The sequence below is a fragment of the Sorex fumeus genome, unplaced genomic scaffold (assembly GCF_029834395.1).
Source record: "Sorex fumeus unplaced genomic scaffold, SorFum_2.1 ptg000008l, whole genome shotgun sequence".
Classification (NCBI taxonomy): Eukaryota; Metazoa; Chordata; class Mammalia; order Eulipotyphla; family Soricidae; genus Sorex; species Sorex fumeus.
The window spans coordinates 12,275,469-12,293,617 of record NW_026606065.1 but is presented as its reverse complement, the minus strand read 5'-3'; the positions used below and the strand labels follow the sequence as shown (position 1 = coordinate 12,293,617).

The following is an 18,149-nucleotide window of genomic DNA, read 5'->3' as shown; positions in this document are numbered from 1 at the left end:
ATGTGCAGAGCCAAGAGTGACCCCCCCCAAAGAAAAAGAACTACAAATAGTGTTTTGGTAGTAATATGAAGTGGTGCTCTAAAGTAAAAAAGTTAAACTCTTCAAGTAAATAGTGAGTGATGAAGTTTAGGGAAAAACATGGAGAAGTTTACATTGTCGCAGAGACCTTCAGACCTGAAGGTAGTGAATAGTGAATAAAGCCCAGAAAATCAAAAGCAGCAAACAGTAAAGCAACAAGCCCTAAAGCAGCATTCTTGGAGCGTGTGGGAAAATCCAGAAAGGCAGCGTGGCTGGAGGACAGTGGTCGTGGATTGAGGGCAGAGAGGTAGACAGAAGCCTGATTCTATGGCACTGCCTGCGCCCTGGTACACCACAAGATAGCGAGCAAAGAAGCAATATTAGATTCACATGGTTCAATGGTCACCCTGGATGTTTTATAGAGGACAAAGTCTGTCTTGAGTCCATATCGTACAACCAACTATGTATTTTATTAGACAATTTACAAAGGGTTGCAGTCACTCCAAAATGATATTAAAATTAGTCTTTCATATAGGGTATCTAGGATTTTAATGAAAATTGAAAGTTTATATGTCCATATTTCATGGAAATACGGTTTCTATTTTACATAGAACATTTTCATATATTATCATGGATATTAGTGATGCGGTATAAGAAAAAAAAGTAAGACCAGGAATCCATGTAAAATAAGTAGATCTAAAATGAATGGTAGGTATTATATGTTTGTCTAGTCTTCTGAGAGGGCCCATGCATGCAATCAAGTAAGTATTTTGGAAATTTATTTTCATGCGCATGAAGAAAATGCTGACTAGTGCATTTTATTTCATTGGTTAGTGCACTTTTAAGTGGCTCAAAGAAGTTGTTAAAAGTGAGCCAAGAAAATGATGCCTCGGTACACTTCACAGTGCAAATAAGGATCCTGCAGCTCTGTTAGTCATAGGTCCTGCATCTGAGTCCAGAGGCCCTGAGAGTGCTGTGAAGCCTGGAATTAAGGCAATACCTCTCCTACCTACAAGAGTGACCTGTGTGCCATCTCAGATGAGATAGTGTGTCTTACAGGGCTCTAAAATCATCAATAAAATACTGAGGCTAGAACTTCAGTACAGCACTTGCCTGCCCAGGGCCAAATCTGTTTCAATCTCTGGCTCCCCATATATTCCTCTGAGCCATGCCAGGAATGATCCCTGAGCACAAACCAGGAATAAGCTGTTAGCACTGCCAGATGTGGCACAAAAACAAAACAAAAATTGCTCTTTCCTTTCATGAAGGTTGCTGATATTTGGCAGTATCACAACTAGTTATTTTTGTGGGTTTGTTTTTTTTTCTTTTTGTGGTCACACCTGGTGATGCACAGGGGTTACTCCTTACTCTGCTCTCAGGAATTACCCCTGCAGTGCTCAGGTGACCATATGGGATGTTGGGAATCAAACCCAGGTTGGCCACGTGCAAGGCAAATGCCCTACCTGCTGTGCTATTGCTACAGCCCCCATAATTGGTATTTTTAAAGCTTGGTTGCAGACACCACTCTTCCTTTACAGAACATGGCCCATTGTCTTTAGGTCTGTCCCACATTCTTAGAGAATTACAAATTAGGAGAAACCTGGTAAATTGGTCAGCATTATGTTTCCACATCACAATTCAGTACCAAATCCATTTTTTTTTTCATTTGATGTTGAGCATTTCAGTAGCGCTAAGACAGTGAGTTTTTGATTCTTGCAGATTCAGGTTCTCCAGAACATCAGTGCTCTCCCCTCCAAAGCTACCTTTCATGATCCAGTGTACTCTTTCCAAGATATTTCATCAACCAGATTATTCTCTTAGACATTTACTGTCCTAACGAACCTTTTCATCGTATGCATAATTAACAGATGTATTTGCAGCATCGCTGGGATTCAGGGGCAACGGTTTTCACAAAACAGCCTTTCTTTTATTCTCTCCGATTAGAGTCAGGCCACAAGAAGTTAAAAAGCACCATACAGAGAAGCACAGAAACAGGAATGGCAGCTGAAATGAGGAAGATGGTCAGGCAGCCCAGTCGAGAGTCTACAGATGGCAGCATCAACAGTTACAGTTCAGAGGGCAAGTAAGTGATGTCAGCTCTCAGGGCTGCATGGGGCTGGGTAGCAAGCGTTATAGTGTCATAGTGCAGCCAACATACAGAGCCAGATGTTCAACCACCCTTTTACAAACAGTCTGAGAATGGTGGTTGCACATGGTCAACACAGATTTTTCTTTCTTTTTTTTTTTTATTAGTGAGACACCATGAGGTACAGTTGTAGACTTACAAATTTTTTGTGCTTGGGTTTCAATTATACAATGATCAAATACCCATCCCTCCACCAGTGCCCATTTCCCTCCACCACGGATCTCAGTATCCCTCCCACACCCCCATTTCCCCCATCCCACCCTGCCTCTGTGGCAGGGCATTCCCCTCTGTTCTCTCTCTCCTTTTGGGTGTAACACAGATTTTTCAATGGGATAAAGAAATTCAGTTGAGCACGAAGAAAGTGATCTCCCTTCTCTAAAGAAGAGTTCACAATAGTCCACTGCCACGCAGTTAGTGTGGAAATGCCACAGCTAATTGATTATTTTATAAGAGAGTCCTGTAATCTAACCTAGTCGCCATAACTGGAATAAACTTCAGAAGTAAAAATTGATTTCCCATTTCTCTACTTTTCCTTAAACTATTTTGAAATCTAAGTTGTATGTGTTTAAATGCTTAAAAATAGCATCTTAAATGCTATTTTTGTTTTTAATATTTGATTACCATATGTTATTTCTAACTCATCACCTTTGGGAGGAAAGGGGTCAGGATCTAACTTCCTCATTACGTTTCTAATAAAAATTTCAGTCAATTCTGAAAAATTTCAGTCAGTTCAGTTTGCTTCCATTTGGGCTAAAATTTGTCAGATAGCATAAAAATATAACTTATTCAAAAGTCAGTAACTTAATCATGTAAGAATTTATATGATCTACAATATTTATATAAAATAGTAAGTTTCAAACTCAGCATTAACATAAGAATGCTCATGAGTATTCAGATATATAGAGTTCTAGATATAAAAAGTAGCATCTTGTGTTTTATGTCATAGATACATTTATGTAGAGATTGGTGTTTCAAGTGCCCAGAAAGCAACATATTTTAAGACTGTAAGTAAGAGAAAGATAATACAGGGGTTAGGGTGCTTACCTTGCATGTAACCATCCCTAGTTTGATAGCTCGTGCCATGTATAGTCCAGTACTGCCAGGGGTGATTCCTGAGCACAGATCCAGGAGAAAACTCTGTGGACTTCCAGGTGTGGCTCTCTCTCTATATATATATAATATTATATATGTATATATAAACAGTTTTCCTGAGAAGAACATCAGGTCTTAAACTGAGAGTTTAGAGTTTAGACCTTTTTTTCTGTTATTGCTGATCCTCATGTGCTCTCTTCTGAAACATTCCAATGAATCAGTAAATAAACTGGCATAAGTATGACTCCAAAAAAGAATGGTCAAGCTGGAAAGAAAGATGGCGGCCGCACGGGAGCCTTGTGGAAAGCGGGTTTGAGCCGGGCTCGGGGAAGCGGCGGGGACCTCATGGGAAGGGGGGCTTTGTGGGCCGTCCCCCACGCCCCACCGAGGTCGCCGGCTGCCCCCCACGAGCGGCTCTCCGGCACGGCCACGGCCCCGGAGGCACAAGGACTTAGCACAGAGAACCAGCCGCTTGGAGCAGAAAAGCAAATGGACTTGTGTTGATGCGCGCCACCAAGCCTGCCCGGAGGGGGAAGGGCGTTGACCGGCCCGCCCGCTCCTCTCTGGAAAGAAAGATGGCGGCCGCACGGGAGCCTTGTGGAAAGCGGGTTTGAGCCGGGCTCGGGGAAGCGGCGGGGACCTCATGGGAAGGGGGGCTTTGTGGGCCGTCCCCCACGCCCCACCGAGGTCGCCGGCTGCCCCCCACGAGCGGCTCTCCGGCACGGCCACGGCCCCGGAGGCACAAGGACTTAGCACAGAGAACCAGCCGCTTGGAGCAGAAAAGCAAATGGACTTGTGTTGATGCGCGCCACCAAGCCTGCCCGGAGGGGGAAGGGCGTTGACCGGCCCGCCCGCTCCTCTCTGGAAAGAAAGATGGCGGCCGCACGGGAGCCTTGTGGAAAGCGGGTTTGAGCCGGGCTCGGGGAAGCGGCGGGGACCTCATGGGAAGGGGGGCTTTGTGGGCCGTCCCCCACGCCCCACCGAGGTCGCCGGCTGCCCCCCACGAGCGGCTCTCCGGCACGGCCACGGCCCCGGAGGCACAAGGACTTAGCACAGAGAACCAGCCGCTTGGAGCAGAAAAGCAAATGGACTTGTGTTGATGCGCGCCACCAAGCCTGCCCGGAGGGGGAAGGGCGTTGACCGGCCCGCCCGCTCCTCTCTGGAAAGAAAGATGGCGGCCGCACGGGAGCCTTGTGGAAAGCGGGTTTGAGCCGGGCTCGGGGAAGCGGCGGGGACCTCATGGGAAGGGGGGCTTTGTGGGCCGTCCCCCACGCCCCACCGAGGTCGCCGGCTGCCCCCCACGAGCGGCTCTCCGGCACGGCCACGGCCCCGGAGGCACAAGGACTTAGCACAGAGAACCAGCCGCTTGGAGCAGAAAAGCAAATGGACTTGTGTTGATGCGCGCCACCAAGCCTGCCCGGAGGGGGAAGGGCGTTGACCGGCCCGCCCGCTCCTCTCTGGAAAGAAAGATGGCGGCCGCACGGGAGCCTTGTGGAAAGCGGGTTTGAGCCGGGCTCGGGGAAGCGGCGGGGACCTCATGGGAAGGGGGGCTTTGTGGGCCGTCCCCCACGCCCCACCGAGGTCGCCGGCTGCCCCCCACGAGCGGCTCTCCGGCACGGCCACGGCCCCGGAGGCACAAGGACTTAGCACAGAGAACCAGCCGCTTGGAGCAGAAAAGCAAATGGACTTGTGTTGATGCGCGCCACCAAGCCTGCCCGGAGGGGGAAGGGCGTTGACCGGCCCGCCCGCTCCTCTCTGGAAAGAAAGATGGCGGCCGCACGGGAGCCTTGTGGAAAGCGGGTTTGAGCCGGGCTCGGGGAAGCGGCGGGGACCTCATGGGAAGGGGGGCTTTGTGGGCCGTCCCCCACGCCCCACCGAGGTCGCCGGCTGCCCCCCACGAGCGGCTCTCCGGCACGGCCACGGCCCCGGAGGCACAAGGACTTAGCACAGAGAACCAGCCGCTTGGAGCAGAAAAGCAAATGGACTTGTGTTGATGCGCGCCACCAAGCCTGCCCGGAGGGGGAAGGGCGTTGACCGGCCCGCCCGCTCCTCTCTGGAAAGAAAGATGGCGGCCGCACGGGAGCCTTGTGGAAAGCGGGTTTGAGCCGGGCTCGGGGAAGCGGCGGGGACCTCATGGGAAGGGGGGCTTTGTGGGCCGTCCCCCACGCCCCACCGAGGTCGCCGGCTGCCCCCCACGAGCGGCTCTCCGGCACGGCCACGGCCCCGGAGGCACAAGGACTTAGCACAGAGAACCAGCCGCTTGGAGCAGAAAAGCAAATGGACTTGTGTTGATGCGCGCCACCAAGCCTGCCCGGAGGGGGAAGGGCGTTGACCGGCCCGCCCGCTCCTCTCTGGAAAGAAAGATGGCGGCCGCACGGGAGCCTTGTGGAAAGCGGGTTTGAGCCGGGCTCGGGGAAGCGGCGGGGACCTCATGGGAAGGGGGGCTTTGTGGGCCGTCCCCCACGCCCCACCGAGGTCGCCGGCTGCCCCCCACGAGCGGCTCTCCGGCACGGCCACGGCCCCGGAGGCACAAGGACTTAGCACAGAGAACCAGCCGCTTGGAGCAGAAAAGCAAATGGACTTGTGTTGATGCGCGCCACCAAGCCTGCCCGGAGGGGGAAGGGCGTTGACCGGCCCGCCCGCTCCTCTCTGGAAAGAAAGATGGCGGCCGCACGGGAGCCTTGTGGAAAGCGGGTTTGAGCCGGGCTCGGGGAAGCGGCGGGGACCTCATGGGAAGGGGGGCTTTGTGGGCCGTCCCCCACGCCCCACCGAGGTCGCCGGCTGCCCCCCACGAGCGGCTCTCCGGCACGGCCACGGCCCCGGAGGCACAAGGACTTAGCACAGAGAACCAGCCGCTTGGAGCAGAAAAGCAAATGGACTTGTGTTGATGCGCGCCACCAAGCCTGCCCGGAGGGGGAAGGGCGTTGACCGGCCCGCCCGCTCCTCTCTGGAAAGAAAGATGGCGGCCGCACGGGAGCCTTGTGGAAAGCGGGTTTGAGCCGGGCTCGGGGAAGCGGCGGGGACCTCATGGGAAGGGGGGCTTTGTGGGCCGTCCCCCACGCCCCACCGAGGTCGCCGGCTGCCCCCCACGAGCGGCTCTCCGGCACGGCCACGGCCCCGGAGGCACAAGGACTTAGCACAGAGAACCAGCCGCTTGGAGCAGAAAAGCAAATGGACTTGTGTTGATGCGCGCCACCAAGCCTGCCCGGAGGGGGAAGGGCGTTGACCGGCCCGCCCGCTCCTCTCTGGAAAGAAAGATGGCGGCCGCACGGGAGCCTTGTGGAAAGCGGGTTTGAGCCGGGCTCGGGGAAGCGGCGGGGACCTCATGGGAAGGGGGGCTTTGTGGGCCGTCCCCCACGCCCCACCGAGGTCGCCGGCTGCCCCCCACGAGCGGCTCTCCGGCACGGCCACGGCCCCGGAGGCACAAGGACTTAGCACAGAGAACCAGCCGCTTGGAGCAGAAAAGCAAATGGACTTGTGTTGATGCGCGCCACCAAGCCTGCCCGGAGGGGGAAGGGCGTTGACCGGCCCGCCCGCTCCTCTCTGGAAAGAAAGATGGCGGCCGCACGGGAGCCTTGTGGAAAGCGGGTTTGAGCCGGGCTCGGGGAAGCGGCGGGGACCTCATGGGAAGGGGGGCTTTGTGGGCCGTCCCCCACGCCCCACCGAGGTCGCCGGCTGCCCCCCACGAGCGGCTCTCCGGCACGGCCACGGCCCCGGAGGCACAAGGACTTAGCACAGAGAACCAGCCGCTTGGAGCAGAAAAGCAAATGGACTTGTGTTGATGCGCGCCACCAAGCCTGCCCGGAGGGGGAAGGGCGTTGACCGGCCCGCCCGCTCCTCTCTGGAAAGAAAGATGGCGGCCGCACGGGAGCCTTGTGGAAAGCGGGTTTGAGCCGGGCTCGGGGAAGCGGCGGGGACCTCATGGGAAGGGGGGCTTTGTGGGCCGTCCCCCACGCCCCACCGAGGTCGCCGGCTGCCCCCCACGAGCGGCTCTCCGGCACGGCCACGGCCCCGGAGGCACAAGGACTTAGCACAGAGAACCAGCCGCTTGGAGCAGAAAAGCAAATGGACTTGTGTTGATGCGCGCCACCAAGCCTGCCCGGAGGGGGAAGGGCGTTGACCGGCCCGCCCGCTCCTCTCTGGAAAGAAAGATGGCGGCCGCACGGGAGCCTTGTGGAAAGCGGGTTTGAGCCGGGCTCGGGGAAGCGGCGGGGACCTCATGGGAAGGGGGGCTTTGTGGGCCGTCCCCCACGCCCCACCGAGGTCGCCGGCTGCCCCCCACGAGCGGCTCTCCGGCACGGCCACGACTCCAGGGCACAGAAATCAATCTCTTAACTAGCTAACTTTTAATAGAAATTCTTCCAGGGTCAATAAGTAAAATAGCAGAAATTCAAAACCGCGCGGCCGCTATCGCGGCCGCGCGACATCATTTTATTCTTAAACCAAGTTCTAGAAAGCAAATCATTTCACAACGCTGTTTCAGCATGTCTGATTGGGGGGGGGGGGGGTGGGTCGTAAACTCTAAACAATAATTGTGCATCTTCTATCGAAATAATCTATCTAGTCAAAGTAGATAGAGTATTAACTAGAACTCATCTGCCTCATAAGAATTGGGAGGGGTGGGAGGTGGGGGTCTATTGGGGTTCGGGGTTAAAAATGAGTATTGGTAAAGGGAAATGTGTTCGGTATCTACATGACTGAGACCTAAACCCGAAAGCTCTGTAACTTTTCCCACAGTGATTCAATAAATAAATAAATTATTTAAAAAAAAAAATTTTTAAAAAAAAAAAATAAAAAAAAAAAAAAAAAAAAAAAAAAAAAAAAGAATGGTCAAGTGGAAACCAGTGGAAAGAAGTCTAGGAGAGCTAATGTTCTGCTTTTATCCTTTCACTAATAGCTTAATATTCCCTGGAGTGCGACTAGGAGCAGACAGTCAGTTCAGTGATTTTCTTGATGGATTGGGACCAGCCCAGCTTGTTGGCCGCCAGACCCTCGCCACACCTGCAATGGGTAAGAATTTGTTTTATAATGAAAACTAATTTTGACAAGTCATTTAAAGTAGTTTTAATAGGGGCCAGGGAGGTGGTACTGCAGGTACGGCTCTTGCCTTGCACACAGCCAAACTATCGATCTCTGGAACTCCATATGGTCTCCCAGGAGCCCCTCCAAGAATGATCCCTGAGCAAAGAGTCAGAAGTAAGCCCTGCACACAACCAGTGTGACCCCAAAACAAGATTTTAAAAATAGGCATATATGCTGCCCAAGCCCATGTGTTGCTTGTGCCCACATGGCCAAGCATATGTGTCACCCACATCTTTTCCCTGCTGAGATGTGTACTTTCATGCTTCCATATCTAATGCTAGGATGTATGTAGGGGCCCTCTACAGCCTTGGAGAAACCCTTGCTGTCTCTTGAGCATGTTACTCTCTACTGTCTCCCACTCCCTCCCCCCCCCCTTCAAAAAGCCTCCAAATAAAATCTGTTTTCCTTCAAGAAAAAGATTACTAAAATTTAAAATAAGTAGCATAATAGTAACACAAGTAAGAAGGGACATTTTATTCAGGGCTTTGATGATCTGAAATAACTATTTTGATTTCTAAGACAGTTTTCAAACTGAAGATGTGTAAAATGAATAAAGTTAATCATAAATCTTGGAATCATCAGAAAACTCTCTAGCTGAAGTCTATACTGGATAACAGCAAGAAACAATTACACATTCATATGTTTTTTTTAACTAAATGAAAAACTTTAATGAAATTACTCTCTATGATGGAACACGTGCCTCGCATGGTCAGTGCCCTGGGTTCAGTACCCGGAACTACATGGCCTCTGAGCAGCACTGAGAATGGACTTAGTGGCCATTGATCACCAGCTGGAGTGGTCCAGGCCCCAAAACACCTCCATGTAAGACTCTCACAATAGCTAACAAAGGAGTAAGCTCAAATGTTAGACTCAATTACAAAAGCGAAACAGAGGGTGGGCAAGGACATTAGAAGATGCTAAAAAATATTTAAAATAATACTTTCATCGCTTGGAGTATGAAAGAACTTCTGAGTAATCACACTAAAGCCAGGAAAAGAAAACGCTTCTAAAATAGTAAAGTATATTCTATATGGAATTAACCAAAAGATAAGTGGAAAATATGAAATGTATATAGCCTATATATTTCCTTGAGTTACCAAAGATTCTAGCTCAAACCATAAAGTGCTCAAGAAATTTGATGAAATTCAGTATAAAGGCATGCCATCCTCCAATTTCACAAAACGGAGAGCAATAGAAAATTCTGTAAGTTCTTAAGAGGAAAAGTAATTACATATAAAACTATCAAAAGTAAAGTTCTTGAGTATTTTTCAGTAACAGTGGATTTCAAAATTCTCAATAGCTACTGGCTTCTAGTGTTGAGTGTAATAGCCAGTAAAATAAAAATGTATGGACATGACAGATAGTAAACTGCAGAACTATCACTCAAGCCCCAAATAAACATATATTTTCTCTCAACTTCGTGCCTTCTAAGGATCACTGCTTTTTAAGTTTTTTAAAGCAGATTTATGAGAATTCTAGATAGTCACCAAAACATTTAATGGTGGCTTTCTGTAGATATGTGAAATATCTACAGATAATTGCAATTTCATTAAGATACCATGCTACTCAGTGGACTGGTGTTCTTTTTTATTTTATTTTATTTATTTATTTATTTATTTTTATTTATTGAATCACTGTGGGAAAGGTTACAAAGCTTTCAGGTTTAAGTCTCGGTCTTGCAATCATCAAACACATTTCCCTTCACCAGTACTTATTTTTCACCACCAAGAACCCCAATAAACCTGCCCTCCCAACCCTCCCAATGCCTGTGAGGCAGATGAATTCTAGTTAACACTCTATCTACTTTGATTAGATTCATTGTTTCGACAAAAGATGCACCAATGTTATTTAGAGCTTACACCCCCAAATCAGACCTGCTGAAAAGGCATTGTGAAATAATTTGTTTTCTACAGCTGGTCACAAGAATCAAATGACGCCGCGCGGCTTGGATTTCTGGTGTTTTACTTATTAAGCCTGGAAGTATTTCTGCCGAGAGTCAGATAATTATGAGATTGGTTTCTGTGCTTCTGGAGCCAAGGCTGTGCCAGAGAGCCACTCATGGGGGCAAACTCGTGACCTCGGTAGGGCGTGAAGGATGAGCCGGGAACGCCCCCCCTTCCCAAGAGGTTTCAGTCGCCCCATCACGACCGGCTCATACCTGGCTTTCCAAAAAGCTACGAGGTGGCCACATCTTGCTTTCCAGAGGGCAGACTGGTGTTCTGACTAGTGTACTAGATGGGAAAAGGAAATATCTTGGACCAGAAAATAGGCTTAAAGGAGTAGGACACAACCTTTGTCTGCACGAGGCCCTAACTTCTGTACCTAGCATTGTATGGCCCCACCCACTACAGGCATAACTCAGAGGGCACTCAGCCAGTGCCGGTTGTGACTCGGTTGTGACTCTGAAGGCCCTTAGGACCCCCCAGGCAAGATGACCAGAAAAATAAAAGATACTTAAAAAACTTAATTGGAGATTAAGGAGAACAGAGGTTCTTTCTAGAGAATTCTTTATAGGGAGATCATACTTTGGAGTATGTCATCAGTGTCGGTTTTTTTGTTTCGTTTTGTTTTTTGTGTGTTTCTTTTCTCACCACAGAACAAGTTAAAATACCTGTCCGTAGGCCTGCACTACTTGCCAGGAGTCACTGGGAGTGGTTCCCCAGGGGACCCCTTCACCCAAACAAAGATGAAATTTTGCTTCTGGAGGTTATTACTTTACTAAGTGAAAGAAGTCAGAAAGCCAGAAACAAATAACAGGTGGTTTCATCCACCTGGAAGAAAAGTTGAACAAAGCAAACCTAGTAATGAAATACAACAAAAATACCTTCTTCCATCCTGAGAAAAATACCGGTGGTTACCAGAGAGGTCAGGGAAGTGTTTGGGAAAAATGAGCCAAGGGGGCCTGTTTGGTGAATGGTGAATGGCTCAGAGTAGAGCATGCACATAGCATGATGTGAAATTGAACTCCCAAAACTTACACAGCATTGGTGGCCAACAGAAAATCAATAAACATTTCATGTGTTAAAAATAGTGTTTGGGAAGAACATTGTAAGTCTACAACTGTACCTCATGGTGTTTCACTAATAAAAATTAAATTTAAAAAATTATATAGAAAAAAAATACTGTTTGGGGCTGGAACAGTAGCACAGCTGGTAGGGTGTTTGCCTTGTACTTGGCCAACCTGGATTCGATTCCCAGCATCCCATATGGTTCCCCTAGCACTGCCAGGAGTAATTCCTGATACAGAGCCAGGAGTAACCCCTGTGCATTGCTGGGTGTGACCCAAAAAGCAAAAACGAACAACAACAAAAAAAAAAAAACAAAAAAACAAAAACAGTGTTTAAGTACAACATCATGTCCACTCTGTCACTGTTGTAGAAAATGATTTATAAGCTATGATGCACCTCTCCTAAAAGTATTAATTAGTACCAGAAAAATGAAAGATACTTCAAAAACCTTAACTGGATATGGAGAAGAAAGGTTCTTTCTAGAGAATTCTTTATACGGAGATCATTCTTTGGAGTGTGTTAGCAGTGTCATTTTTTTCTCACTCTGCAGAACTACAAAGATAAAACATTCTGTTCCCTTCCACTTGCAGGGGACATACAGATTGGAATGGAGGATAAAAAGGGCCAGTTAGAAGTGGAAGTGATTCGAGCACGAAGCCTCACACAAAAACCTGGTTCCAAATCTACACCTGGTAAGAAAAGATATTATTTACTGAGCCTGGACAAGAAACTTTCATAGAAGCAAAAACTAAAATCCTTTACCTGTAAATTTAAAATGCTGCATTTAAATTGTGAACAGTCTGTGTCCCATTGATAGAAAAAGACAGCTTTTCTTTATTTTTTTATTCTATACAAATGGATCTGAGTTGAGATTAATTCAGCAAGTATTAGGTCGAGTGTTATAGTAAGATGTATTTGTTATGATTGTCTCAAGATTAGGTTTTTCTGCACATATGCCAAAATATCTAGTTCTCATCACAAAAAGGAAGTAGTGAGTTTTAAGGTAATAATCCAGAATTGTAATGCCAGCTAGAATCAAAAATCGAACTCTTATGATTACTTTGTATACATTTATTTGAAATGATGAATATGGAAGTAGTGGTGACATTAATTTTTATAAATAAAATTTATGAAGTACTTTAAATTTAAAATGTTTGGTAGTGAATGGGAAACTTTCCAAATGTGTCTGTAAGAAGTTATTTCCTAATAAAATTTGAGATTTACTTCTTACACAGTAATATTTCTTTTGTTTAGCTCCATATGTCAAAGTGTATCTTTTGGAAAATGGGGCCTGTATAGCCAAAAAGAAGACAAGGATTGCAAGAAAAACCCTGGATCCTTTGTATCAACAGTCCCTGGTTTTTGATGAAAGTCCACAGGGTAAAGTTCTTCAGGTCAGTATTATTTGACAATTTTTACACTGTAATACAAACATTATCCATAAATTCTGAAAAGCTGATCGAACACTGAAAGAGTAAAATTCACTAAGAAAAACCTGTCGTATAACATTCCAAGTAGGAAAAGAAACCGAAGATTTATTATTTTAAAATGCAAATAATAATATTAAAAAATATATGGTGCATCTAATGAAAAAGAAAATTTTATTTTTATTCTTCTATCTTTATTTTTCTACATCCTTTACTACTTTTGTCCAATTCCCCATATTGTAGATAGCAAGAAAAATAGTACAAGCAGTTTATTAAGCTACTCTGTGCCTGACAAGTGATATGAAAAGAATGAAAGATAAAAAAAGTATATAAAGATCAGCAAGGGCAGAGTACTGGACTAAATGCCAGTTGCGTTGTTAGATGCTCACATGAATTACTTTTTAAATTTATTTGTTTAACTTTTTTTGTTTTTTGGGGGGTCACACCTGGAGATGCTCAGGGATAACTCCTGACTCTGCACTCAGGAGTCACTCCTGTCAGTGCTGGAGAACCATATAGGATGCCGGGATTGAACCTGGGTCAGCCGCATGCAGGGCAAACACCCTACCCACTGTACTATTGCTCTGGCCTTTTTTTTAAAAAAAAAAAAACATTTTTACTGCCATGTGCAATAATACCATTATGCTCATTGAGATTATGTCTGGAAATCACAAAAATCTTTTGTGATTGTGTGATTTGACAGAGTTCTCCAGTAATTGAAAAGACAGGCTCTATACTTCCTATCTGTGCAGTAAATGAGAGCAGCTGAAGCTTTTACAGATGACTAAAGTATTGGAAGATAAAACAGAGGAATAAATGTAATGGAAGACCTGTCCCCTACAAGCAGAACTGGACCAGATTGAGATTTTTGTTCAGTGAATCACTGATTTACTTATCATCTGGTCAAATCAAAATTGTCAGACAAGTACTCAGAATGTGCCAGCTTAGGGTCATTTTTCAACCTATTGCTTTATTAACAAGTCTATAATACAGAAAAAAAATTATGAGCCTTTTTATTCTTTATAAAGAACCAGGGCTGGAGCAATAGCACAGCGGGTAGGGCGTTTGCCTTGCATGCAGCCAACATGGCCGACCCGAGTTCGATTCCTCCGCCCCTCTCGGAGAGCCCGGCAAGCTACCGAGAGTATTCGATATGCCAGACACAGTAACAACAAAGTCTCCAATGGAGACGTTACTGGGCCCGCTCGAGCAAATCGACGATCAACGGGAGGGCCTTTACCTTTACCTTTACCTTTACCTTTTTTTCTTTATATATACTTCAGTTGTATATACCATTGATGCTGACAGGTTTCATTTCTTTTCCTGTGTTACACAATTTTTAATTTATATAGCTTGGTGGCCCTGTAAATTACTTACTATATAGTACCTACAAAAGAATATGTTGAGGGGCTGGAGCGATAGCACAGCAGGTAGGGCATTTGCCTTGCACACAGCCGGCCTAGGTTCGATTCCCAACATCCCCTATGGTCCCCTGAGCAATGCCAGGAGTAATTCCTGAGTGCAGAGCCAGGAGTAACCCCTGTGCTTCACGAGGTGTGACCCAAAAAGCAAAAATAAATATAAATAAATTTTTTTTAAAAAAGAATATGTTGAGTTTTGGGGACTGAGAGAGTAAGTCACTTGTCTTGCACATGGCCAACCCATGTTTGACCCCTACCACCACATATGGCCCCTCTGATCCCCGTCTGAGCACAGAGCCAGGAGTAAGCCTTGAGCACTGGTGGGTATGGCCCCAAAACAGCATGTGTTGGGTCTCCATTTAAATAAACATGTGTAGCTATTGGCTAGAGCGATAGCACAGCGGTAGGGCGTTCACCTTGCATGCAGCCAACATGGCCGACCCGAGTTTGATTCCTCCGCCCCTCTTGGAGAGCCTGGCAAGCTACCGAGAGTATCTCGCCCGCACGGCAGAGCCTGGCAAGCTACCTGTGATGTATTCGATATGCCAAACACAGTAACAACAAAGTCTCCAATGGAGACGTTACTGGGCCCGCTCGAGCAAATCGATGAACAACGGGAGGGCCTTTACCTTTACCTTTTAGTTATTTGCTTATACGTTTCTATAGCTATGATCCCTTCTTGAATAGGAAAACATCATTTAGATTTTATGGGTGTAAGTTATTGAAGGAGAGTAGATATTTCTTAACTGTTTCCCCTCCTTTGAGTTAATTGAATTCATTTTCTTCCTTCCCTGAATGTCTCACTTGCATAAAATAGCAACTTTCAACCTTCCAAATGTGAGAGAAGCTCAAGTTACATTGTTTTCCTCTGTGTCTACAGGTGATTGTCTGGGGCGACTATGGCAGAATGGACCATAAATGCTTTATGGGTGTGGCTCAGATCTTATTGGAAGAACTTGATTTGTCCAGTATGGTAATCGGATGGTACAAATTGTTCCCACCATCATCCTTGGTGGATCCCACTCTCACTCCCCTAACCCGCCGGGCTTCCCAATCATCTCTGGAAAGTTCAACTGGGCCTCCCTGCATCCGATCATAGTGAACTCATCCCAGAGTCATCCCAATAAAACTATCCTTCAGGATAATAATCTGAACCAGAAATTTCATGATCAAAAGCATTGTTGGAGACAGACAATCAACTTGTGTTTTGCCTGTAGTAGTTTTCCGATAACATGTCCCAATTGTTTTTTAAAACCTGGCTTCATATGACAGAACAAGGCAGTCTATCGAATTACACAAAGAGTCAACGTGCTAGTGAGAGTCACTGATGCTTCTATCAGATAGCGAAAGAAGAAACTACACACACACACACACACACACACACACACACACACACACACTCCAAATTGAATAAACTGGAAACTCTCACTCTGAAAAATTGTACTTTACACGTTTCTTCACAGACCACAAACAGTGTTTATTTCCCTGGTGTTCAAGAAGTTTTTGTTCTTTTTTTGTGTTTTGTGTGTGTGTGTTAGGTTTTGGTTTCGTGAGATTTCTGTTAGTTTTTGTTTTTACTGTGTCCATTATTTCCACCTGTTTGGGGCTGTGTCATGACAGGCCTCATGGGCCTCATGATGTTTACAGAGACCCTTCCTTTCTTTTTCCAAATCACCGAAACAAAAAGGGCTGAAGCAGTCTCTGTAACATCTCCCCAAGGCATTCAATAACTAGATAAGATGAGGCCCAGAAGGGGATCCATTGACTTTCATTTTATGATTCTTCAAAGTCTTATGTGGGGAGAGCTGGAAAACAAACAATTTACCCTCTGAAATAAATTATTACAGAATTGCTTCTTTAAGTAAAGAGCATATCTGTTTGCATTCTAGCAAATTTATTTGTTTCCTGATATTTTGCATGGAAGACTTTTAAAGAAGTCAATCTGCAACGAATGCTGGAAACTAAAATTTAACCACATAATTGTTCCTCGGAAACGCTCCTTGTCATGCCTTTTCTTCCTCATATCATACACACCCAAAATATAAGTTTACACCCATGTGTATAAAGTATATTTTTGACTTCCCAAAATGGTGACTAGAAATGGTTTTGAGCCTAAGACACTTTCAGCTATGCCCAGGCTTCTTGGCCATGTCTCAGAGTAGACCCATCCATCTGCCCTGAAAAGAGCATGGTATGAGCTATTCAATATTCCACTGGAAATTCCAGTTGAAATATTCTGCACTAAACTAATGTTTTTATCAAATTTTAGTTTACATTTCGTTTAGATTGACGCAAGCACAAAGCTTGATTTTTTTTAATGCAAAGGATCTTACTTTGGGGGGCGGGGGTGGGGGAAATGGGAATAAACCAGTCAAATTTCAATTTGCATTTTCTTCCTTTGAGTTTTCCTTGGCCTTGGATTTCCCTTGTGACATCCTATCTATGTGCTACAAACTGCAGGTTCTGCAGATGCATCAATAACGTTTCTCCTCCTTTTATGAGTCATTCAACTTTTGTGATTACACAAATAGAGCAGCATGACTTGGAACTGTTCAAAGCTGCATGCACTTTTGTAAAAAAAAAAAATTAATGAAAAAGAAAAGAAACAAAAGGTTATTTAATAATGTATGTTAGTTCAATATAGGCCAGCTTGTATGTTGCATGTACTTGTACAGTTTGCTTGTTACTTACTATACTGAAATAACCAAGAAATCTAAGCCATCCATTTTTGTTATAGACATTTCGCAGGTTTTAGCCAGATTCAGTCTGTGAGTCTGGGGTGAAATGTCTATAGATGGACTTTATTTTTTACCCTCTGGAAAACGTGATGTAGTACGGACCAAATTCCTCCTAATCAATATTTTGGCGTAGATTCCTACTGTGGGACTGTAACACATGTAGACACTGTGTACACACTAGGTTTTAATCCATAGACATACTGCCTGCACCAAGTGAATTATTTATTATTATTTACACATGCCAGAATTATCTGCCCATGAGTCCACAGGGCACAGATTGACTACTGCTCCTTGTGCTGAGCAGGAAGAACTGAAGCATTGGTGCACTCCTACTAGATTCCGTTCTGTCTTAGTGGCCAACAATCAACTAATTATAATTGGGTAGTACCTTTCTATTTTGACCACTTGTCTTAACACTCCCCTGTGCTTTTAAATGAACTCCCAACTCATGTATGTAAACATGTTTAATAAAATTTACTTTTCATGTCAGTCAGTAGCCATCCGTGTTCTATGTTTTGCCAGATATCCATTGTGGGGTAATGGTGCAAAATGGGAGCCAGATCCTGGGGAGGGGAGGCTGGGACTTGTTGTCTGCTGTGGGCATTTGACTTTGACTTGTCACTGCACTGTATATGTCTTAATTAATGGCCCAAAGGGTATTTCGCATCACATATAAGTTTTCACTTTGTCAGCCTGTCTAAGTGAGCACATGACTATACTTCTGAAAAGTGGCATTAAAAATAATAAATCTCAGTAAGAATCAAATGGAAAGTTGTTTTTCTGCTGCTGTTTGAGTGTACTAATAAAGAGACAACTCTGCTGTCCAGTTGCCGAATCCTTTCAAGCTATGTGACATCAGAATATTAATTTTGCGTCTGTTAACCTCTTTATACCAATTCCTTTCTGAGCCCTGGTGATTTTTAGAGTATTTCCTTAGTAGGCCAACTTAACAAACCAAATAATACATGAAGTCATCTTCAATATGCACTGTAGCACTGTCCTCCCGTAGTTCATCAATTTGCTTGAGCGGGCACCAGTAACGTCTCACAACAAATCGAGACAGTTGTTGCTGCTGTTTGTGGCATATCAAATACGTCATGGGTAGCTTGCCAGGCTTTGCAGTGTGGGTGAGATACTCTCAGTAGCTTGCTAGGCTCTCCGAGAGGGGCAGAGGAATCGAACCCAGGTCGGTCGTATGCAAGGCAAATGCCTTACCC

The 18,149-nt window shown here is 45.8% G+C and overlaps 1 protein-coding gene across 24 annotated transcripts in view; it reads left to right on the top strand.

The window, feature by feature from the left end:
• The window catches only part of RIMS1 (regulating synaptic membrane exocytosis 1), a 518,137-nt gene extending 500,379 nt beyond the window's left edge, over positions 1 to 17,758 (top strand). For 18 of the 24 annotated variants that reach the window (XM_056109989.1, XM_056109987.1, XM_056110000.1 and 15 more), the window contains 5 exons: positions 1,963 to 2,101; positions 8,154 to 8,266; positions 11,937 to 12,038; positions 12,601 to 12,740; positions 15,075 to 17,758. In XM_056109989.1, coding sequence (XP_055965964.1) covers positions 1,963 to 2,101; positions 8,154 to 8,266; positions 11,937 to 12,038; positions 12,601 to 12,740; positions 15,075 to 15,293 — 713 coding nt within the window. In that variant the 3' untranslated portion in view covers positions 15,294 to 17,758. The remainder of the gene's footprint in view (positions 1 to 1,962; positions 2,102 to 8,153; positions 8,267 to 11,936; positions 12,039 to 12,600; positions 12,741 to 15,074) is intronic. The other 6 variants (XM_056110006.1, XM_056110004.1, XM_056110003.1 and 3 more) reach the window with 1 other exon arrangement.
• The last annotated feature ends 391 nt before the right edge of the window (positions 17,759 to 18,149 follow it).